The sequence below is a fragment of the Haemorhous mexicanus genome, unplaced genomic scaffold (genome assembly GCF_027477595.1).
Source record: "Haemorhous mexicanus isolate bHaeMex1 unplaced genomic scaffold, bHaeMex1.pri scaffold_237_ctg1, whole genome shotgun sequence".
Lineage (NCBI taxonomy): Eukaryota > Metazoa > Chordata > Aves > Passeriformes > Fringillidae > Haemorhous > Haemorhous mexicanus.
The window spans coordinates 2898-19094 of NW_026776064.1; the positions used below are offsets into that span (position 1 = coordinate 2898).

The window sequence follows — 16197 nt, forward strand, 5'->3', positions numbered from 1 at the left end:
AAGTTCCCCTTGAGTGCCTCAGATCACGTCTGGACCCCAAAATCTCCCCGAAAATCTTCCCAGGACCCCAAAATGTCTCCCAAAATTCCCTCCAGGACCCTCCTGGGACCCTCAAACCCCAAAAATCCCCCCAAAATCCCCTCCAGGACCCTCCTGGAGCCCTCAAACCCCCAAAATCCCCCCAAAATCCCCTCCAGGACCCTCCTGGAGCCCTCAAACCCCAAAAATCCCCCCAAAATCCCCCCCAGGACCCTCCTGGGACCCTCAAAACCCCAAAAATCCCCCCAAAATCCCCTCCAGGACCCTCCTGGGACCCTCAAAATCCCCCCAAGGACCCCAAACCCCCAAACTCTACCCCAAATTTCCTCTCCAGCACCCCCAAATCCCCTCCAGACCCAAAGATCTCCCCCAAAATCCCCACGGGAACCCCAAAATCCCCTCAAGGACCCTCAAAGCCTCTGGAGACCCCCCCCAAAAATCCCACTTAGGAGCCCCCAGACCCCCTCAAAATCCCCCCAAGGACCCTCAGACCCCTCAAACCCCCACCCCAAATTTTCTCTTCAGCGCCCTCAAATCCCCTCCAGACCCAAAAATCTCCCCCCAAATCCCACTGGGGACCCCAAAATCCCCTCAGGGACCCTCCTGGGACCCTCAAAACCTCTCAATATCCCCCCAGAATCCCCCCAAGGACCCCAAAATCCCCTCAAGGACCCTCGTGGGACCCCCAAACCCCCCCAAAATCCCCTCAAGGACCCTCCTGGGAACCTGAAAACCCCCCAAAATCCCTCCAAAATCCCCCCAAGGACCCCAAAATCCTCTCAAGGACCCTCCTGGGACCCCAACCCCCCAAAACCCCCCCAAAATCCCCTCAAGGACCCTCCTGGGAACCTCAAAACCCCCCAAATCCCCCCAAAATCCTCTCAAGGACCTTCCTTGGACCCCCAAACCTTCCCAAAATCCCCTCAAGGACCCTCCTGGGACCCCACCCCCCCCCCCCAAATCCCCTCCGAGCCCCCTCCCCAGGCCCCCCAAACCCCCCAGGTGACCCCCCCGTCCCTGTGCCCAGCATGTCGCACTCGCCCCCCGCCCCCTGGAGCCCCCCGCCCGCCCCGCACCTCCTGCGCTCCCTGGCGCGCTCCTGGCTGGACGAGGACGCGCCCTGGCCCGACCCCACCCTGGCGACCCTCGGGGACACCGCCACCCGCGCCGAGCTGCTCAGCAAAATCGGGGAGGGGTCTGCCGGGGCGGTGCTGGCGGGGTCCCCGTTCGCCGAGGCCGTTTTTGGGGTGTCGGGGTGCCGCGTGAGCTGGAGGATCCCCGAGGGGTCCCCGCTGCCCCCCGGGCGGGCGGTGGTGGCCGAGGTGGAGGGTCCGGCCGCGGGGGTCCTGGGGGGCGAGAGGGTGGCCCTGAACATTCTGGGGCGCTGCAGCGGGGTGGCCTCGATGGCCGCCAGGGCCGTGGGGGTGGCGCGGGCTCAGGGGTGGGCGGGGGTCGTGGCGGGGACCCGCAAAACCACGCCCGGCTTTCGGCTGGCCGAGAAGTACGCGCTGGGGGTGGGGGGCGCGGACCCGCACCGGGCCGGGCTCGGGGGGCTCCTCCTGCTCAAGGACAACCACCGAGCGCTGGCGGCGGCCGCGGGGGGCATGCGGCAGGTGGGGACCCCCGAAATGGGGGGGAACGGGGACCCCCGAAATGGGGGGGAACGGGGGGACCCCAATTTGGGGGTAAAATGGGTGGGGGGACCCCGAATTTGGGGGTAAAATGGGTGGGGGACCCCAATTTGGGAGGAGAATGGGGGGACCCCGAATTTTTGGGGGTTTTGGTTGGGGGACCCCGAATTTGGGGAGGAACGGGGGGGGCCCGAATTTGGGAGGGGGAGATGGGGGGGGCCCGAATTTGGGAGGGGGAGATGGGGGGGGACCCCGAATTTGGGAGGGGGGAGATGGGGGGGACCCCGAATTTGGGGAGGTTAGATGGGGGGACTCCAATTTGGGGGTAAAATGGGTGGGGGGACCCCGAATTTGGGAGGGGGGAGATGGGGGGAACCCCAATTTGGGGGGTTCTGGTTGTGGGGAGACCCCGAATTTGGGAGGAGAATGGGGGGGACCCTGAATTTTTGGGGGTTTTGGTTGGGGGACCCCGAATTTGGGAGGGGGGAGATGGGGGGACCCCGATTTTTTGGGGGGTTTTGGTTGGGGGACCCTGAATTTGGGAGGGGGAGATGGGGGGGGCCCGAATTTGGGAGGGGGAGATGGGGGGGACCCCGAATTTGGGGAGGTTAGATGGGGGGACTCCAATTTGGGGGTAAAATGGGTGGGGGGACCCCGAATTTGGGGAGGAACGGGGGGGGCCCGAATTTGGGAGGGGGGAGATGTGGGGGACCCCGAATTTGGGGGATTCTGGTTGGGGGACACCGAATTTTTTTGGGGGAAATTAGGGGGACCCCGAATTTTTGGGGGATTCTGGTTGGGGGACCCCGAATTTTTGGGGGGAGATGGGGGGACCCCGATTTTTTGGGGGGTTTTGTTTGGGGGACCCCGAATTTGGGGAGGAACGGGGGGGGCCCGAATTTGGGAGGGGGAGATGGGGGGGACCCCGAATTTGGGGAGGTTAGATGGGGGGACTCCAATTTGGGGGTAAAATGGGTGGGGGGACCCCAATTTGGGAGGGGGGAGATGGGGGGAACCCCAATTTGGGGGGTTCTGGTTGTGGGGAGACCCCGAATTTGGGAGGAGGAGAATGGGGGGACCCTGAATTTTTGGGGGTTTTGGTTGGGGGACCCCGAATTTGGGAGGGGGGAGATGGGGGGACCCGAATTTTTTGGGGGGAAAATGGGGAGGAACCTGAATTTGGGAGGGGGAGATGGGGGGGACCCCGAATTTGGGGGGTTCTGGTTGGGGGACCCCGAATTTTTTGGGGGGAAATTAGGGGGACCCCGAGTTTTTGGGGGGTTCTGGTTGGGGAACCCCGAATTTTTGGGGGGAGATGGGGGGACCCCGATTTTTTGGGGGGTTTTGGTTGGGGGACCCCGAATTTGGGGAGGAACGGGGGGACCCCGAATTTGGGAGGGGGAGATGGGGGGGACCCCGAATTTGGGGAGGTTAGATGGGGGGGACTCCAATTTGGGGGTAAAATGGGTGGGGGGACCCCGAATTTGGGAGGGGGGAGATGGGGGGGAACCCCAGTTTGGGGGGTTCTGGTTGTGGGGAGACCCCGAATTTGGGAGGAGAATGGGGGGACCCTGAATTTTTGGGGGTTTTGGTTAGAGGACCCCGAATTTGGGAGGGGGAGATGGGGGGGACCCGAATTTGGGGGGTTCTGGTTGGGGGACACCGAATTTTTTGGGGGGAAATTAGGGGGACCCCGAATTTTTGGGGGGTTCTGGTTGGGGGACCCCGAATTTTTGGGGGGAGATGGGGGGACCCCGATTTTTTGGGGGGTTTTGGTTGGGGGACCCTGAATTTGGGAGGGGGGAAAATGGGTAGGGGGACCCCGAATTTTTGGGGGGGAGATGGGGGGACCCCGAATTTGGGGAGGTTAGATGGGGGACCCCAATTTGGGGGTAAAATGGGTGGGAGGACCCCGAATTTGGGGAGGTTAGATGGGGGACCCCAATTTGGGGGTAAAATGGGTGGGAGGACCCCGAATTTGGGGAGGAACGGGGGGGACCCCGAATTTTTTGGGGGGAGATGGGGGGACCCCGAATTTGGGAGGGGGAGAATGGGGGGGACCCCAGTTTGGGAGGGGAACGGGGGGGGGGCCCGAATTTGGGAGGGGGGAGATGGGGGGGACCCCGAATTCGGGGGGGAGCAACTTGAATTGGGGGGGTTGTGGGAAGGGCTCCAGAATTGGGGCGGGACCCCAAATTTGGGGGGAAAATGGGTGGGGGGACCCCGAATTTGGGAGGGGGGACCCCAATTTGGGAGGAGAACGGGGGGACCCCGAATTTTTGGGGGGTTTTTGTTGGGGGACCCCGAATTTGGGAGGGGGGAGATGGGGACCCCCCCGAATTTGGGGAGTTCTGGTTGTGGGGGGACCCCAGAATTGGGGCGGGACCCCGAATTTGGGGGGGAAAATGGGTGGGGAGACCCCAGAATTTGGGGGGTTTTGTTGTGAGGGGGATCCCGAATTTGGGGGGGGTTCCGGTTTTGGGGGGGACCCCAGAATTAGGGGGGATTGGTCGTGGGGGGACCCCAGAATTCGGGCTGGACCCCGAATTTGGGGGGAGAATGGGTGGGGTGACCCCGAATTTGGGGGGAGAATGGGTGGGGGGACCCCGAATTTGTGGGGAGAATGGGTGGGGGGATCCCGAATTTGTGGGGAGAATGGGTGGGGGGACACCAGAATTTGGGGGGAGAATGGGTGGGGGGACCCCGAATTTGGGGGGAGAATGGGTGGGGGGACCCCGAATTTGTGGGGAGAATGGGTGGGGGGGACCCCAGAATTTGGGGGTGTCGCAGTTTGAGGGGGGTCCCCCCTGAATTGGGGAGGGGTCCTCTGTTGGGTACCTCTAAATTCGGGGGTCCCTCGGCGGGCGAACCCCAATTTTGGGGTGGGGGACACCCCTGGCAAACAGGACCCCAATTTGAGGGGCTCAGCGGGGGGGGATCCCCCATTTCCCCCCCCCCCCCCCAATTGGGTCTGGGGGCTCGGGTGTGACTGTCGGGGTCCCCCAGGTGATTCTGGGGGCGCGCCGGGCCGGGGGCTTCACGCGCAAGGTGGAGGTGGAGTGCGCGAGCGCCGAGGAGGCGCTGGAGGCGGCGGCGGCCGGCGCTGACATCGTCCTGCTGGACAACCTGAGCCCCCAGGTGAGCCCCCCAAAACCGGGACCCCCAAAACCCCTCGGGCCTGCTCCTTTTTGGGGCGAAACGGGGAGATTTTGGGGCGAAACGGGGAGATTTTGGGGCGAAATGGGGAGATTTTGGGGATAAAGCCCCAAAAAATCTCCACAAAATTGGGGTGGGGGTGGCGGAGATTTGGGGTCTGGCCTCACCAGGTGAGTCCCCAAAATTTGCCCGGGGATCCCAAAATCGGAGCAGGGACGAACTTGGGGAACCCCAAAAATGAGGGGTTGGATTTGCACCATTTTGGGGTTAAATGTGGAAATTTTGGGGTTAAATGGGGAAATTTTGGGGATAAAGCCCCAAAAAATCTGAGAAAATTGGGGTGGGGGTGGCGGAGATTTGGGGTCTGGCCTCACCAGGTGAGTCCCCAAAATCTGCCCGGGGACCCCAAAATCGGAGCTGGGCCAAAGTCGGGGAACCCCAAAAATGAGGGGTTGGATTTGGGGTTAAACGTTGAAATTTTGGGGTTAAACCCCAAAAATCTTCCCGAAATTGGGGTGGTGGTGGCGGAGATTGGAGGTCTGGCCTCACCAGGTGAGTCCCCAAAATCTGAGACCCCAAAATCTGCCCGGGGACCCCAAAATCCATCCTGGGACCCCCAAAATCCAACCTTAGCACCCCAAAATCCACCCTGGGCACCCCAAAATCTGCCCGGGGACCCCAAAATCCACCCTGATACCCTCAAAATCCACCCTGGGCACCCCAAAATCTGCCCGGGGACCCAAAAATTCCACCCTGGGGATCCCCAAATTCCACCCTGGGCACCCCAAAATCCATCCTTGGGACCCCAAAATCCACCCTGGGACCCCCAAAATCCAACCTGGGACCCCAAAAATCCATCCTGGGCACCCCAAAATCCAACCTGGGACCCCAAAATCCACCCTGATACCCCCAAAATCCACCCTGGGCACCCCAAAATCCATCCTGGGACCCCAAAATCCATCCTGGGCACCCCAAATTCCACCCTGGGCACCCCAGAATCTCCCCTGAGACTCCCAATATCCCATCCTGGGCACCCCAAAATCTCCCCTGGGGATCCCCAAAATCCACCCTGGGCACCCCAAAATCCCCCCGGGCTCTCCCCTCCCCCCTTTCTCTCGGAACCCCCAAATTAACCCCGCGCTCCCTCCCCTCCCCCACCGCTCCCCCCGGGGCTTTCACCCCCAAAACCCAAAATCAGCAAAAATGGGGGGTGGGACCACTGAGCCCTGGACCCCCAGTCCAAACCAGTTTGGGGGGTCCCAGCTCCCAGTTTGGGGTCCCAATCCCAGTTTGGGTTCCCAATCCCAGTTTGGGGTCCCAGTTTGGGTTCCCAATCCCAGTTTGGGGTCCCAGTTTGTGTTCCCAATCCCAGTTTGGGGTCCCAGTTTGTGCCCCAATCCCAGTTTGCCCCCCCAGGAGCTGCGGGCTGTCTCTGCACGGCTCAAGGCCGCTCACCCCGCGCTGACGGTCGAGGCCAATCCCAGTTTGGGTCCCAATCCCAGTTTGGGTTCCCAATCCCAGTTTGGGTTCCCAGTTTGGGGTCCCAATCCCAGTTTGGGTTCCCAATCCCAGTTTGGGTCCCAATCCCAGTTTGGGGTCCCAATCCCAGTTTGGGGTCCCAGTTTGGGTTCCCAATCCCAGTTTGCCCCCCCAGGAGCTGCGGGCTGTCTCTGCACGGCTCAAGGCCGCGCACCCCGCGCTGACGGTCGAGGCCAGCGGGGGCATCGCCCTGGAGACCCTGCCCCAATTCCTGGGCCCCCACGTGGACGTCGTGTCCATGGGGTGTCTGACCCACGGCGCCCCCGGCCTGGACTTCTCCCTCAAGGTGCTGGAACCCTGAGACTGCCCTGGAACCCCAAACCCAGCCTGGAACCCTGAAAGGGGCATGGAACACCCCAAAATCCAGCCTCGACCCCCAAAATCCAGCCCGGAACCAATAAAATCCAACCTGGAATCTATAAAAACCTGGAAGCCTGAAATCCATCCCAGGAGCCCCAAATCCAGCCTGGAACCCCAAAATCCAGCCTGGAACCCTGAGAGCGGCGTGGAACACCCCAAAATCCAGCCTGGAACCCCAAAACCCAGCCTGGAACCCTGAAACCCAGCCTGGAACCCCAAAATCCAACCTGGAACCAATAAAATCCAGCCTGGAACCAATAAAATCCAACATAGGACCCAAAAAAACCCTGGAACCCTAAAGTCCATCCCAGGAGCCCCAAAATCCAGCCTGGAACCCCCAAACCCAGCCTGGAACCCCAAAATCCATCCCAGGAACACCCAAACCCAGCCTGGAACCCCAAACCCAGCCTGGAACCCCAAATCCAGCCTGGAACCCCCAAAATCCAGCCTGGAACCCCCCAAACCCAGCCTGGAACCCCAAATCCAGCCCAGGAGCCCCAAAATCCAGCCTGGAACCCTGAGAGCGGCGTGGAACACCCCGAAATCCAGTCTGGAACCCCAAAATCCAGCCTGGAACCCTGAGAGTGGTGTGGAACACCCCGAAATCCAGTCTGGAACCCCAAAACCCAGCCTGGAACCATGAAACCCAGCCTGGAACCCCAAAATCCAACCTGGAACTCTGAAATCCAGCCTGGAACCAATAAAATCCAACATAGGACCCAAAAAAACCCTGGAACCCTAAAATCCATCCCAGGAGCCCCAAAATCCAGCCTGGAACCCCCAAACCCATCCTGGAACCCCAAAATCCATCCCAGGAACCCACAAACCCAGCCTGGAACCCCCCCAAACCCAGCCTGGAACCCCAAATCCAGCCCAGGAGCCCCAAAATCCAGCCTGGAACCCCCCAAACCCAGCCTGGAACCCCAAAACCCAGCCTGGAACACCAAATCCAGCCCAGGAGCCCCAAAATCCAGCCTGGAACCCCCCAAACCCAGCCTGGAACCCCCAAACCCAGCCTGGAACCCCGAAATCCATCCCATGAACACCCAAACCCAGCCTGGAACCCCAAACCCAGCCTGGAACCCGAAATCCAGCCCAGGAGCCCCAAAATCCAGCCTGGAACCCCAAAACCCAACCTAGAACCCCCCAAACCCAGCCTGGAACCCCAAATCCAGCCCAGGAGCCCCAAAATCCAACCTGGAACCCCCCAAATCCACCCCCTCCCCCCCATTTCTGGCCCCACCCCCAATGACATCACTCATTAATCACTCATCAGTCATTCATTAATCTGATCATTAGGAGCATTTTATTTGTAATTACAGGCCCCGCCCACTCCACGGGGGGTCAAGGGGTCACTCAGGGGTCACTTGGCCACTCAGGGGTCACTGCGTGGTCAGTTGGTCACTCAGGGGTCAGTTGGTCACTCAGGGGTCAGTTGGTCACTCAGGGGTCACTTGGTCACTCAGGGGTCAGTTGGTCACTCAGGGGTCAGAAGGGCACTCAGGGGTCACTTGGTCACTCTGGTGGTCAGTTGGGCACTCAGGGGTCACTTGGTCACTCTGGTGGTCAGTTGGGCACTCAGGGGTCAGTTGGTCACTCAGGGGTCAGAAGGGCACTCAGGGGTCAGTTGGGCACTCTGGTGGTCACTGTGTGGTCAGTGGTCACTCAGCGGTCAGTGATGGTCAGTGAGTGATCAGTGATGGTCAGTGCCACAAAGGGGTGGTCAGTGATGGTCAGTGTCACAGGGGGTGTCCATCAGGTGGTCAGTTGGTCACTCAGCGGTCACTCAGTGGTCAGTGATGGTCAGTGATGGTCAGTGATGGTCAGTGTCACAGGGGGTGTCCATCAGGTGGTCAGTTGGTCACTCAGCGGTCACTCAGCAGTCACTCAGCAGTCAGTGATGGTCAGTGATGGTCAGTGATGGTCAGTGATGGTCAGTGTCACAGGGGGTGTCCATCAGGTGGTCAGTCGGTCACTCAGCGGTCATTCAGCGGTCACTCAGCGGTCACTCAGCAGTCAGTGATGGTCAGTGATAGTCAGTGATGGTCACTGTCACAGGGAGCGGTCACTCAGTGGTCACTCAGCAGTCACTCAGCGGTCAGTGGGTGGTCACTGATGGTCAGTGATGGTCAGTGATGGTCAGTGTCACAGGGTGTGTCCATGGGGTGGTCAGTCGGTCACTCAGCGGTCACTCAGCGGTCAGTGATGGTCAGTGATGGTCAGTGACGGTCAGTGTCACAGGGGGTGTCCATCAGGTGGTCAGTTGGTCACTCAGCGGTCACTCAGCAGTCAGTGATGGTCAGTGATGGTCAGTGATGGTCGGTGTCACAAGGAGCGGTCACTCAGTGGTCACTCAGCAGTCAGTGATGGTCAGTGATGGTCACTGTCACAGGGAGCGGTCACTCAGCGGTCAGTGATGGTCAGTGATGGTCAGCGATGGTCACTGTCACAGGGAGCGGTCACTCAGCGGTCACTTCTCCCCCTCCGGCCACCGCAGGCACCACTCCAGGGCGTTCCGGAACATTCTCAGCCAGGGCCCGTTGCCGGCCTTGCTCCGGCCGTCGGCGGCCGCGGTCCGGCCGGCCCAGGGGCTCTGCCAGGCCCGCACGGAGCGCTCGGGGTGCGGCATGGCGGCCAGGTGGCGGCCGCAGGGGGACACCAGCGCGGCCACGCCCTGGCCGGAGCCGTTGGGGTTCAGGGGGTAGCGCTCGGTGGGGTCACCGCGGTCATCGACGTAGCGCAGCGCGGCCAGGCCCGACCGGACACTGCGGGCCAGGGCCGAGGGCTCCCGGAACCGGAAACGGCCTGGGGAACCAGTGAGAGACCAGTTAGACCAGTTAGAGACTGGTTAAACTGGTTAGAGACTGGTTAAACTGGTTAGAGACTGGTTATGGTCAGTGGTCACTCAGTGGTCACTGATAGCGCGGCCAGGCCCGACCGGACACTGCGGGCCAGGGCCGAGGGCTCCCGGAACCGGAAACGGCCTGGGGAACCAGTGAGAGACCAGTTAGAGACCAGTTAGAGACTGGTTAAACTGGTTAGAGACTGGTTAAACTGGTTAGAGACCGGTTAAACTGGTTAGAGACTGGTTATGGTCAGTGGTCACTCAGTGGTCACTGATAGCGCGGCCAGGCCCGACCGGACACTGCGGGCCAGGGCCGAGGGCTCCCGGAACTGGAAACGGCCTGGGGAACCAGTGAGAGACCAGTTAGAGACTGGTTAGAGACCGGTTAGACCAGTTAGAGACCAGTTAGAGATTGGTTAGACCACTTAGAGACCAGTTAGAGACCAGTTAGAGACCAGTTAGAGACCAGTTAGACCAGTTAGAGACCAGTTAGAGATTGGTTAGACCACTTAGAGACCAGTTAGAGACCACTTAGACCAGTTAGAGACCAGTTAGACCAGTTAGAGAGCAGTTAGAGAGCAGTTAGAGACCAGTTAGACCAGTTAGAAACCAGTTAGAGACCAGTTAGACCAATTAGAGATCAGTTAGACCAGTTAGAGACCAGTTAGAGACCCGTTAGACCAGTTAGAGACCAGTTAGAGACCAGTTAGACCAGTCAGAGAGCAGTTAGAGACCAGTTAGAAACCAGTTAGAGCAGTTAGACACCAGTTAGAGACCAGTTAGAGACCAGTGAAACCAGTTAGAAACCAGTTAGAGACCAGTTAGACCAGTTAGAAACCAGTTAGAGACCAGTTAGAGACCAGTGAAACCAGTTAGAAACCAGTTAGAGATCAGGTAAACCAGTTAGAGACCAGTGAGAAACCAGTTAAACCAGTTCCAGCCCAGTTCCACCAGTTAAACCAGCAACACACCAGTGAGAGACCAAGGCTCCCAGTGCTCCCAGTAAAACCAGTATAACCAGTATAACCAGTGCTCCCAGTTTAATCACTGCTCCCAGTATCCCTTCCCAGTGCCCTCCCAATTCCATGCCCAGTCCCTCCCAGTCCCTCCCAGTATGACCAGTATAACCAGTTACCCTCTCCGTGCGCCACCCACACCCCCAGCCGCGCCCCCTCCATGCCCAGTCCCTCCCAGTATAACCAGTAGAACCAGTTACCCTCTCCGTTCGCCACCCACACCCCCAGCCGCGCCCCCTCCATGCCCAGTCCCTCCCAGTATGACCAGTAGAACCAGTATAACCAGTTACCCTCTCCGTGCGCCACCCACACCCCCAGCCGCGCCCCCTCCATGCCCAGTCCCTCCCAGTATAACCAGTAGAACCAGTTACCCTCTCCGTGCGCCACCCACACCCCCAGCCGCGCCCCCTCCGTGCCCAGTCCCTCCCAGTATGACCAGTATAACCAGTATAACCAGTTACCCTCTCCGTGCGCCACCCACACCCCCAGCCGCGCCCCCTCCATGCCCAGTCCCTCCCAGTATGACCAGTAGAACCAGTAGAACCAGTTACCCTCTCCGTGCGCCACCCACACCCCCAGCCGCGCCCCCTCCATGCCCAGTCCCTCCCAGTATAACCAGTAGAACCAGTTACCCTCTCCGTGCGCCACCCACACCCCCAGCCGCGCCCCCTCCATGCCCAGTCCCTCCCAGTATGACCAGTATAACCAGTTACCCTCTCCGTGCGCCACCCACACCCCCAGCCGCGCCCCCTCCATGCCCAGACCCTCCCAGTATAACCAGTATGACCAGTATAACCAGTTACCCTCTCCGTGCGCCACCCACACCCCCAGCCGCGCCCCCTCCATGCCCAGTCCCTCCCAGTATAACCAGTAGAACCAGTTACCCTCTCCGTGCGCCACCCACACCCCCAGCCGCGCCCCCTCCATGCCCAGTCCCTCCCAGTATGACCAGTAGAACCAGTATAACCAGTTACCGTCTCCGTGCGCCACCCACACCCCCAGCCGCGCCCCCTCCATGCCCAGTCCCTCCCAGTAGAACCAGTATAACCAGTTACCCTCTCCGTGCGCCACCCACACCCCCAGCCGCGCCCCCTCCATGCCCAGTCCCTCCCAGTATGACCAGTCGAACCAGTATAACCAGTTACCCTCTCCGTGCGCCACCCACACCCCCAGCCGCGCCCCCTCCATGCCCAGTCCCTCCCAGTATGACCAGTATAACCAGTTACCCTCTCCGTGCGCCACCCACACCCCCAGCCGCACCCCCTCCATGCCCAGTCCCTCCCAGTATGACCAGTATAACCAGTTACCCTCTCCGTGCGCCACCCACACCCCCAGCCGCGCCCCCTCCATGCCCAGTCCCTCCCAGTATAACCAGTAGAACCAGTTACCCTCTCCGTGCGCCACCCACACCCCCAGCCGCGCCCCCTCCATGCCCCGCAGCAGCAGCGCCGGCCCCGCCTCCACCCGCACGGTGACGAATCGCGACTCGAACCGGCCCGACAGGTTCCGCTCCAGGGCCACCGCCGGGGACGGGCCCGAGGGGCTGTCACCTGCCGGGGTGGCACCACAGTGTCACCCGAGTGGCACCGGAGTGGCACCAGGGGGGTGGCACTGAGGGGACATCGAGGGAACAGAAACCCCAAAGGGAAACCCCTAAGGGCAAAGTTGGGGACAGCCCTAGGAGATGCCACCACCCCCTCTGGGGCCACCACCTGTCACGAGAGTGTCACCAAGGGTCACCAGAGTGGCACCAGGGAGGTGGCAGGGGGGTGGCATTGAGGGGACATCGAGGGCACAGACCCGGGACAAAAACCCCAAAGGGAAACCCCGAGGGGACAAAGTTGGGGACAGCCCCAGGAGATGCCACCACCAGGACCGACGGGGTGTCACCTGTCAGGGGTGGCACCTGAGTGGCACCAGGGGGGTGGCAGGGGGGTGGCATTGAGGGGACAGCCCCGGGACAGAAACCCCAAAGGGAAACCCCGAGGGGACAAAGTTGGGGACACTTCTGGCGACACCTCAGGGACACCTCTGGAGCAGTGGGGACACTGCCTGGGACACAGGAATGTCACCTGAGTGCCACCAGAGGGGTGGCACCAAGGGGACAGCCAGGGGACATCAAGGGGACATTGAGGGGACAGCCCAGGGACAGAAACCCCGAGGGGACAAAGTTGGGGACAGCCCCAGGAGATGCCACCACCCCCTCTGGGGCCACCACCTGTCACGAGAGTGTCACCAAGGGTCACCAGAGTGTCACCAGGGGGGTGGGGACAGCCAGGGGACAGGGAGGGGACAGCCCTGGGACAGCCCTGGGACAGAAACCCCAAAGGGAAGCCCCGAGGGGACAAAGTTGGGGACAGCCCCAGGAGATGCCACCACCCCCTCTGGGGCCGTGGGGACATCACCTGAGGCATGGGAATGTCACCTGAGTGTCACCTCAGTGTCACCAGGGGGTGGGGACATCCAGGGGACATTGAGGGGACACCTTGGGGACAGCCCCGGGACAGAAACCCCAAAGGGACAGAGTTGGGGACACTTCTGGGGACACCTCAGGGACACCTCCAGAGCAGTGGGGACACTGCCTGGGACACAGGAATGTCACCTGAGTGGCACCAGAGGGGCACCAGAGGGGTGGCACTGAGGGGACACCTTGGGGACATAGAGGGGACAGCCTGGGGACAGCAACCCCAAAGGGACAAAGTTGGGGACAGCCCCAGGAGATGCCACCACCCCCTCTGGGGCCACCACCTGTCACGAGAGTGTCACCAAGGGTCACCAGAGTGTCACCAGGGGGGTGGGGACAGCCAGGGGACAGGGAGGGGACAGCCCTGGGACAGCCCTGGGACAGAAACCCCAAAGGGACAAAGTTGGGGACACATCTGGGGACACATCTGGGGACACTGTCACCCCAAGCGGGACCACAGGGCTGTCACCGGTCACAGAAAGGTCACCAGAGTGTCACCAGGGGGTGGCATTGAGGGACATCGAGGGGACATCGAAGGGACAGAAACCCCAAAGGGACAAAGTTGGGGACACTTCCGGGGACATTCCAGAGATGCCACCACCCCCTCTGGGGCCGTGGGGACATCACCTGGGGCACAGAAATGTCACCAGGGGGGTGGCAATGAGGGGACAGCCAGGGGACATTGAGGGGACAGCCCAGGGACAGAAACCCCAAAGGGACAAAGTTGGGGACACTTCTGGGGACATTCCAGAGATGCCACCACCCCCTCTAGGGCCGTGGGGACATCACCTGGGACAGAGAAATGTCACCTGAGTGTCACCAGGGGGGTGGGGACAGCCAGGGAACACCTTGGGGACACCTTGGGGACAGAAACGCCAAGGAGACAAAGCTGGGGACACTTCTGGGGACACCTCAGGTGACCCAGGTGACATTGAGGTGACCCAGGTGACCCAGGTGACCCTGACCTGGCAGTGTCCCCACCCAGCCCAGCAGCGCCATCAGCTGGCAGCCGTTGCACACGCCCAGGCTGAAGGTGTCCCCGAGGGCAGGCTGTGACCCAGGTGACACTGAGGTGACACTGAGGTGACACTGAGGTGACCCAGGTGAGCCAGGTGACCCAGGTGACCCTGACCTGGCAGTGTCCCCACCCAGCCCAGCAGCGCCATCAGCTGGCAGCCGTTGCACACGCCCAGGCTGAAGGTGTCCCCGAGGGCAGGCTGTGACCCAGGTGACACTGAGGTGACACTGAGGTGACCCAGGTGACCCAGGTGACATTGAGGTGACCCTGACCTGGCAGTGTCCCCACCCAGCCCAGCAGCGCCATCAGCTGGCAGCCGTTGCACACGCCCAGGCTGAAGATGTCCCCGAGGGCAGGGTGTGACCCAGGTGACACTGAGGTGACCCAGGTGACCCAGGTGACCCAGGTGACCCTGACCTGGCAGTGTCCCCACCCAGCCCAGCAGCGCCATCAGCTGGCAGCCGTTGCACACGCCCAGGCTGAAGGTGTCCCCGAGGGCAGGCTGTGACCCAGGTGACACTGAGGTGACACTGAGGTGACCCAGGTGACCCAGGTGACCCAGGTGACCCTGACCTGGCAGTGTCCCCACCCAGCCCAGCAGCGCCATCAGCTGGCAGCCGTTGCACACGCCCAGGCTGAAGGTGTCCCCGAGGGCAGGCTGTGACCCAGGTGACACTGAGGTGACCCAGGTGACACTGAGGTGACACTGAGGTGACACTGAGGTGACCCAGGTGACCCAGGTGACCCTGACCTGGCAGTGTCCCCACCCAGCCCAGCAGCGCCATCAGCTGGCAGCCGTTGCACACGCCCAGGCTGAAGGTGTCCCCGAGGGCAGGCTGTGACCCAGGTGACACTGAGGTGACACTGAGGTGACCCAGGTGAGCCAGGTGACCCAGGTGACCCTGACCTGGCAGTGTCCCCACCCAGCCCAGCAGCGCCATCAGCTGGCAGCCGTTGCACACGCCCAGGCTGAAGGTGTCCCCAAGGGCAGGGTGTGACCCAGGTGACACTGAGGTGACCCAGGTGACCCAGGTGAGCCAGGTGACCCTGACCTGGCAGTGTCCCCACCCAGCCCAGCAGCGCCATCAGCTGGCAGCCGTTGCACACGCCCAGGCTGAAGGTGTCCCCGAGGGCAGGCTGTGACCCAGGTGACACTGAGGTGACACTGAGGTGACCCAGGTGACCCAGGTGACCCAGGTGACACTGACCTGGCAGTGTCCCCACCCAGCCCAGCAGCGCCATCAGCTGGCAGCCGTTGCACACGCCCAGGCTGAAGGTGTCCCCGAGGGCAGGGGGTGACAGAGGTGACACTGAGGTGACCCAGGTGACACTGAGGTGACACTGAGGTGACACTGAGGTGACCCAGGTGACCCAGGTGACCCAGGTGACCCTGACCTGGCAGTGTCCCCACCCAGCCCAGCAGCGCCATCAGCTGGCAGCCGTTGCACACGCCCAGGCTGAAGGTGTCCCCGAGGGCAGGGTGTGACCCAGGTGACACTGAGGTGACACTGAGGTGACACTGAGGTGACCCAGGTGACCCAGGTGACCCGGGTGACCCTGACCTGGCAGTGTCCCCACCCAGCCCAGCAGCGCCATCAGCTGGCAGCCGTTGCACACGCCCAGGCTGAAGGTGTCCCCGAGGGCAGGCTGTGACCCAGGTGACACTGAGGTGACACTGAGGTGACCCAGGTGACCCAGGTGACCCAGGTGACCCTGACCTGGCAGTGTCCCCACCCAGCCCAGCAGCGCCATCAGCTGGCAGCCGTTGCACACGCCCAGGCTGAAGGTGTCCGGCCGGCGGCGGAAGCGCTCCAGCTCCGCGCGCGCGCGGGCGTTGAAGAGAACGGCGGCGGCCCAGCCTGGGGGGGAACACGGGAATGGGAAAGGGGGAAAAATGGGGGGAAAATGGGGAAATTGGGAAAGTGGGGAAAAATGGGGGAAATTGGGAAAGTGGGGAAAAATGGGGGAATTGGGAAAGTGGGGAAAAATGGGGGGAAAACGGGGAATTGGGAAAGTGGGGAAAAATGGGGGAAAAATGGAGAAATTGGGAAAGTGGGGAAAAATGGGGGGGAAAATGGGGAAATTGGGAAAGTGGGGGAAAATGGGGGGAAACGGGAAAATTGGGAAAG

General features: G+C 61.5%; 3 protein-coding genes across 4 annotated transcripts; 1 reads left to right on the forward strand and 2 right to left on the reverse strand.

Annotated features, from left to right (window-relative positions):
* Positions 1 to 1054: 1054 nt before the first annotated feature.
* Positions 1055 to 6790, forward strand: QPRT (quinolinate phosphoribosyltransferase). 2 transcript variants are annotated; one of them, XM_059837772.1, is made up of 3 exons: positions 1055 to 1652; positions 4677 to 4808; positions 6481 to 6790. In XM_059837772.1, the coding sequence occupies exons 1-3, from the start codon at positions 1068 to 1070 to the stop codon at positions 6664 to 6666; spliced, it is 903 nt and encodes a 300-aa protein (XP_059693755.1). In that variant the 5' UTR covers positions 1055 to 1067; the 3' UTR covers positions 6667 to 6790. The 2 variants fall into 2 exon arrangements, with proteins under 2 accessions (XP_059693755.1, XP_059693757.1); XM_059837774.1 differs by having other exon boundaries at positions 6652 to 6790.
* Positions 6791 to 8008: 1218 nt separating this feature from the next.
* LOC132322997 (uncharacterized) lies at positions 8009 to 11558 on the reverse strand. Its single transcript, XM_059837775.1, has 2 exons — positions 10706 to 11558; positions 8009 to 9910 (listed from the first exon to the last, which is right to left on the reverse strand). The coding sequence occupies exons 1-2, from the start codon at positions 11511 to 11513 to the stop codon at positions 9828 to 9830; spliced, it is 891 nt and encodes a 296-aa protein (XP_059693758.1). The 5' UTR covers positions 11514 to 11558; the 3' UTR covers positions 8009 to 9827.
* On the reverse strand, positions 8009 to 15960 carry LOC132322998 (phosphoribosylformylglycinamidine synthase-like). The gene is made up of 3 exons (XM_059837776.1): positions 15787 to 15960; positions 11975 to 12136; positions 8009 to 9709 (listed from the first exon to the last, which is right to left on the reverse strand). Exons 1-3 carry the CDS (start codon positions 15818 to 15820, stop codon positions 9627 to 9629), a joined length of 279 nt encoding a protein of 92 aa, XP_059693759.1. The 5' UTR covers positions 15821 to 15960; the 3' UTR covers positions 8009 to 9626.
* Positions 15961 to 16197: the final 237 nt, after the last annotated feature.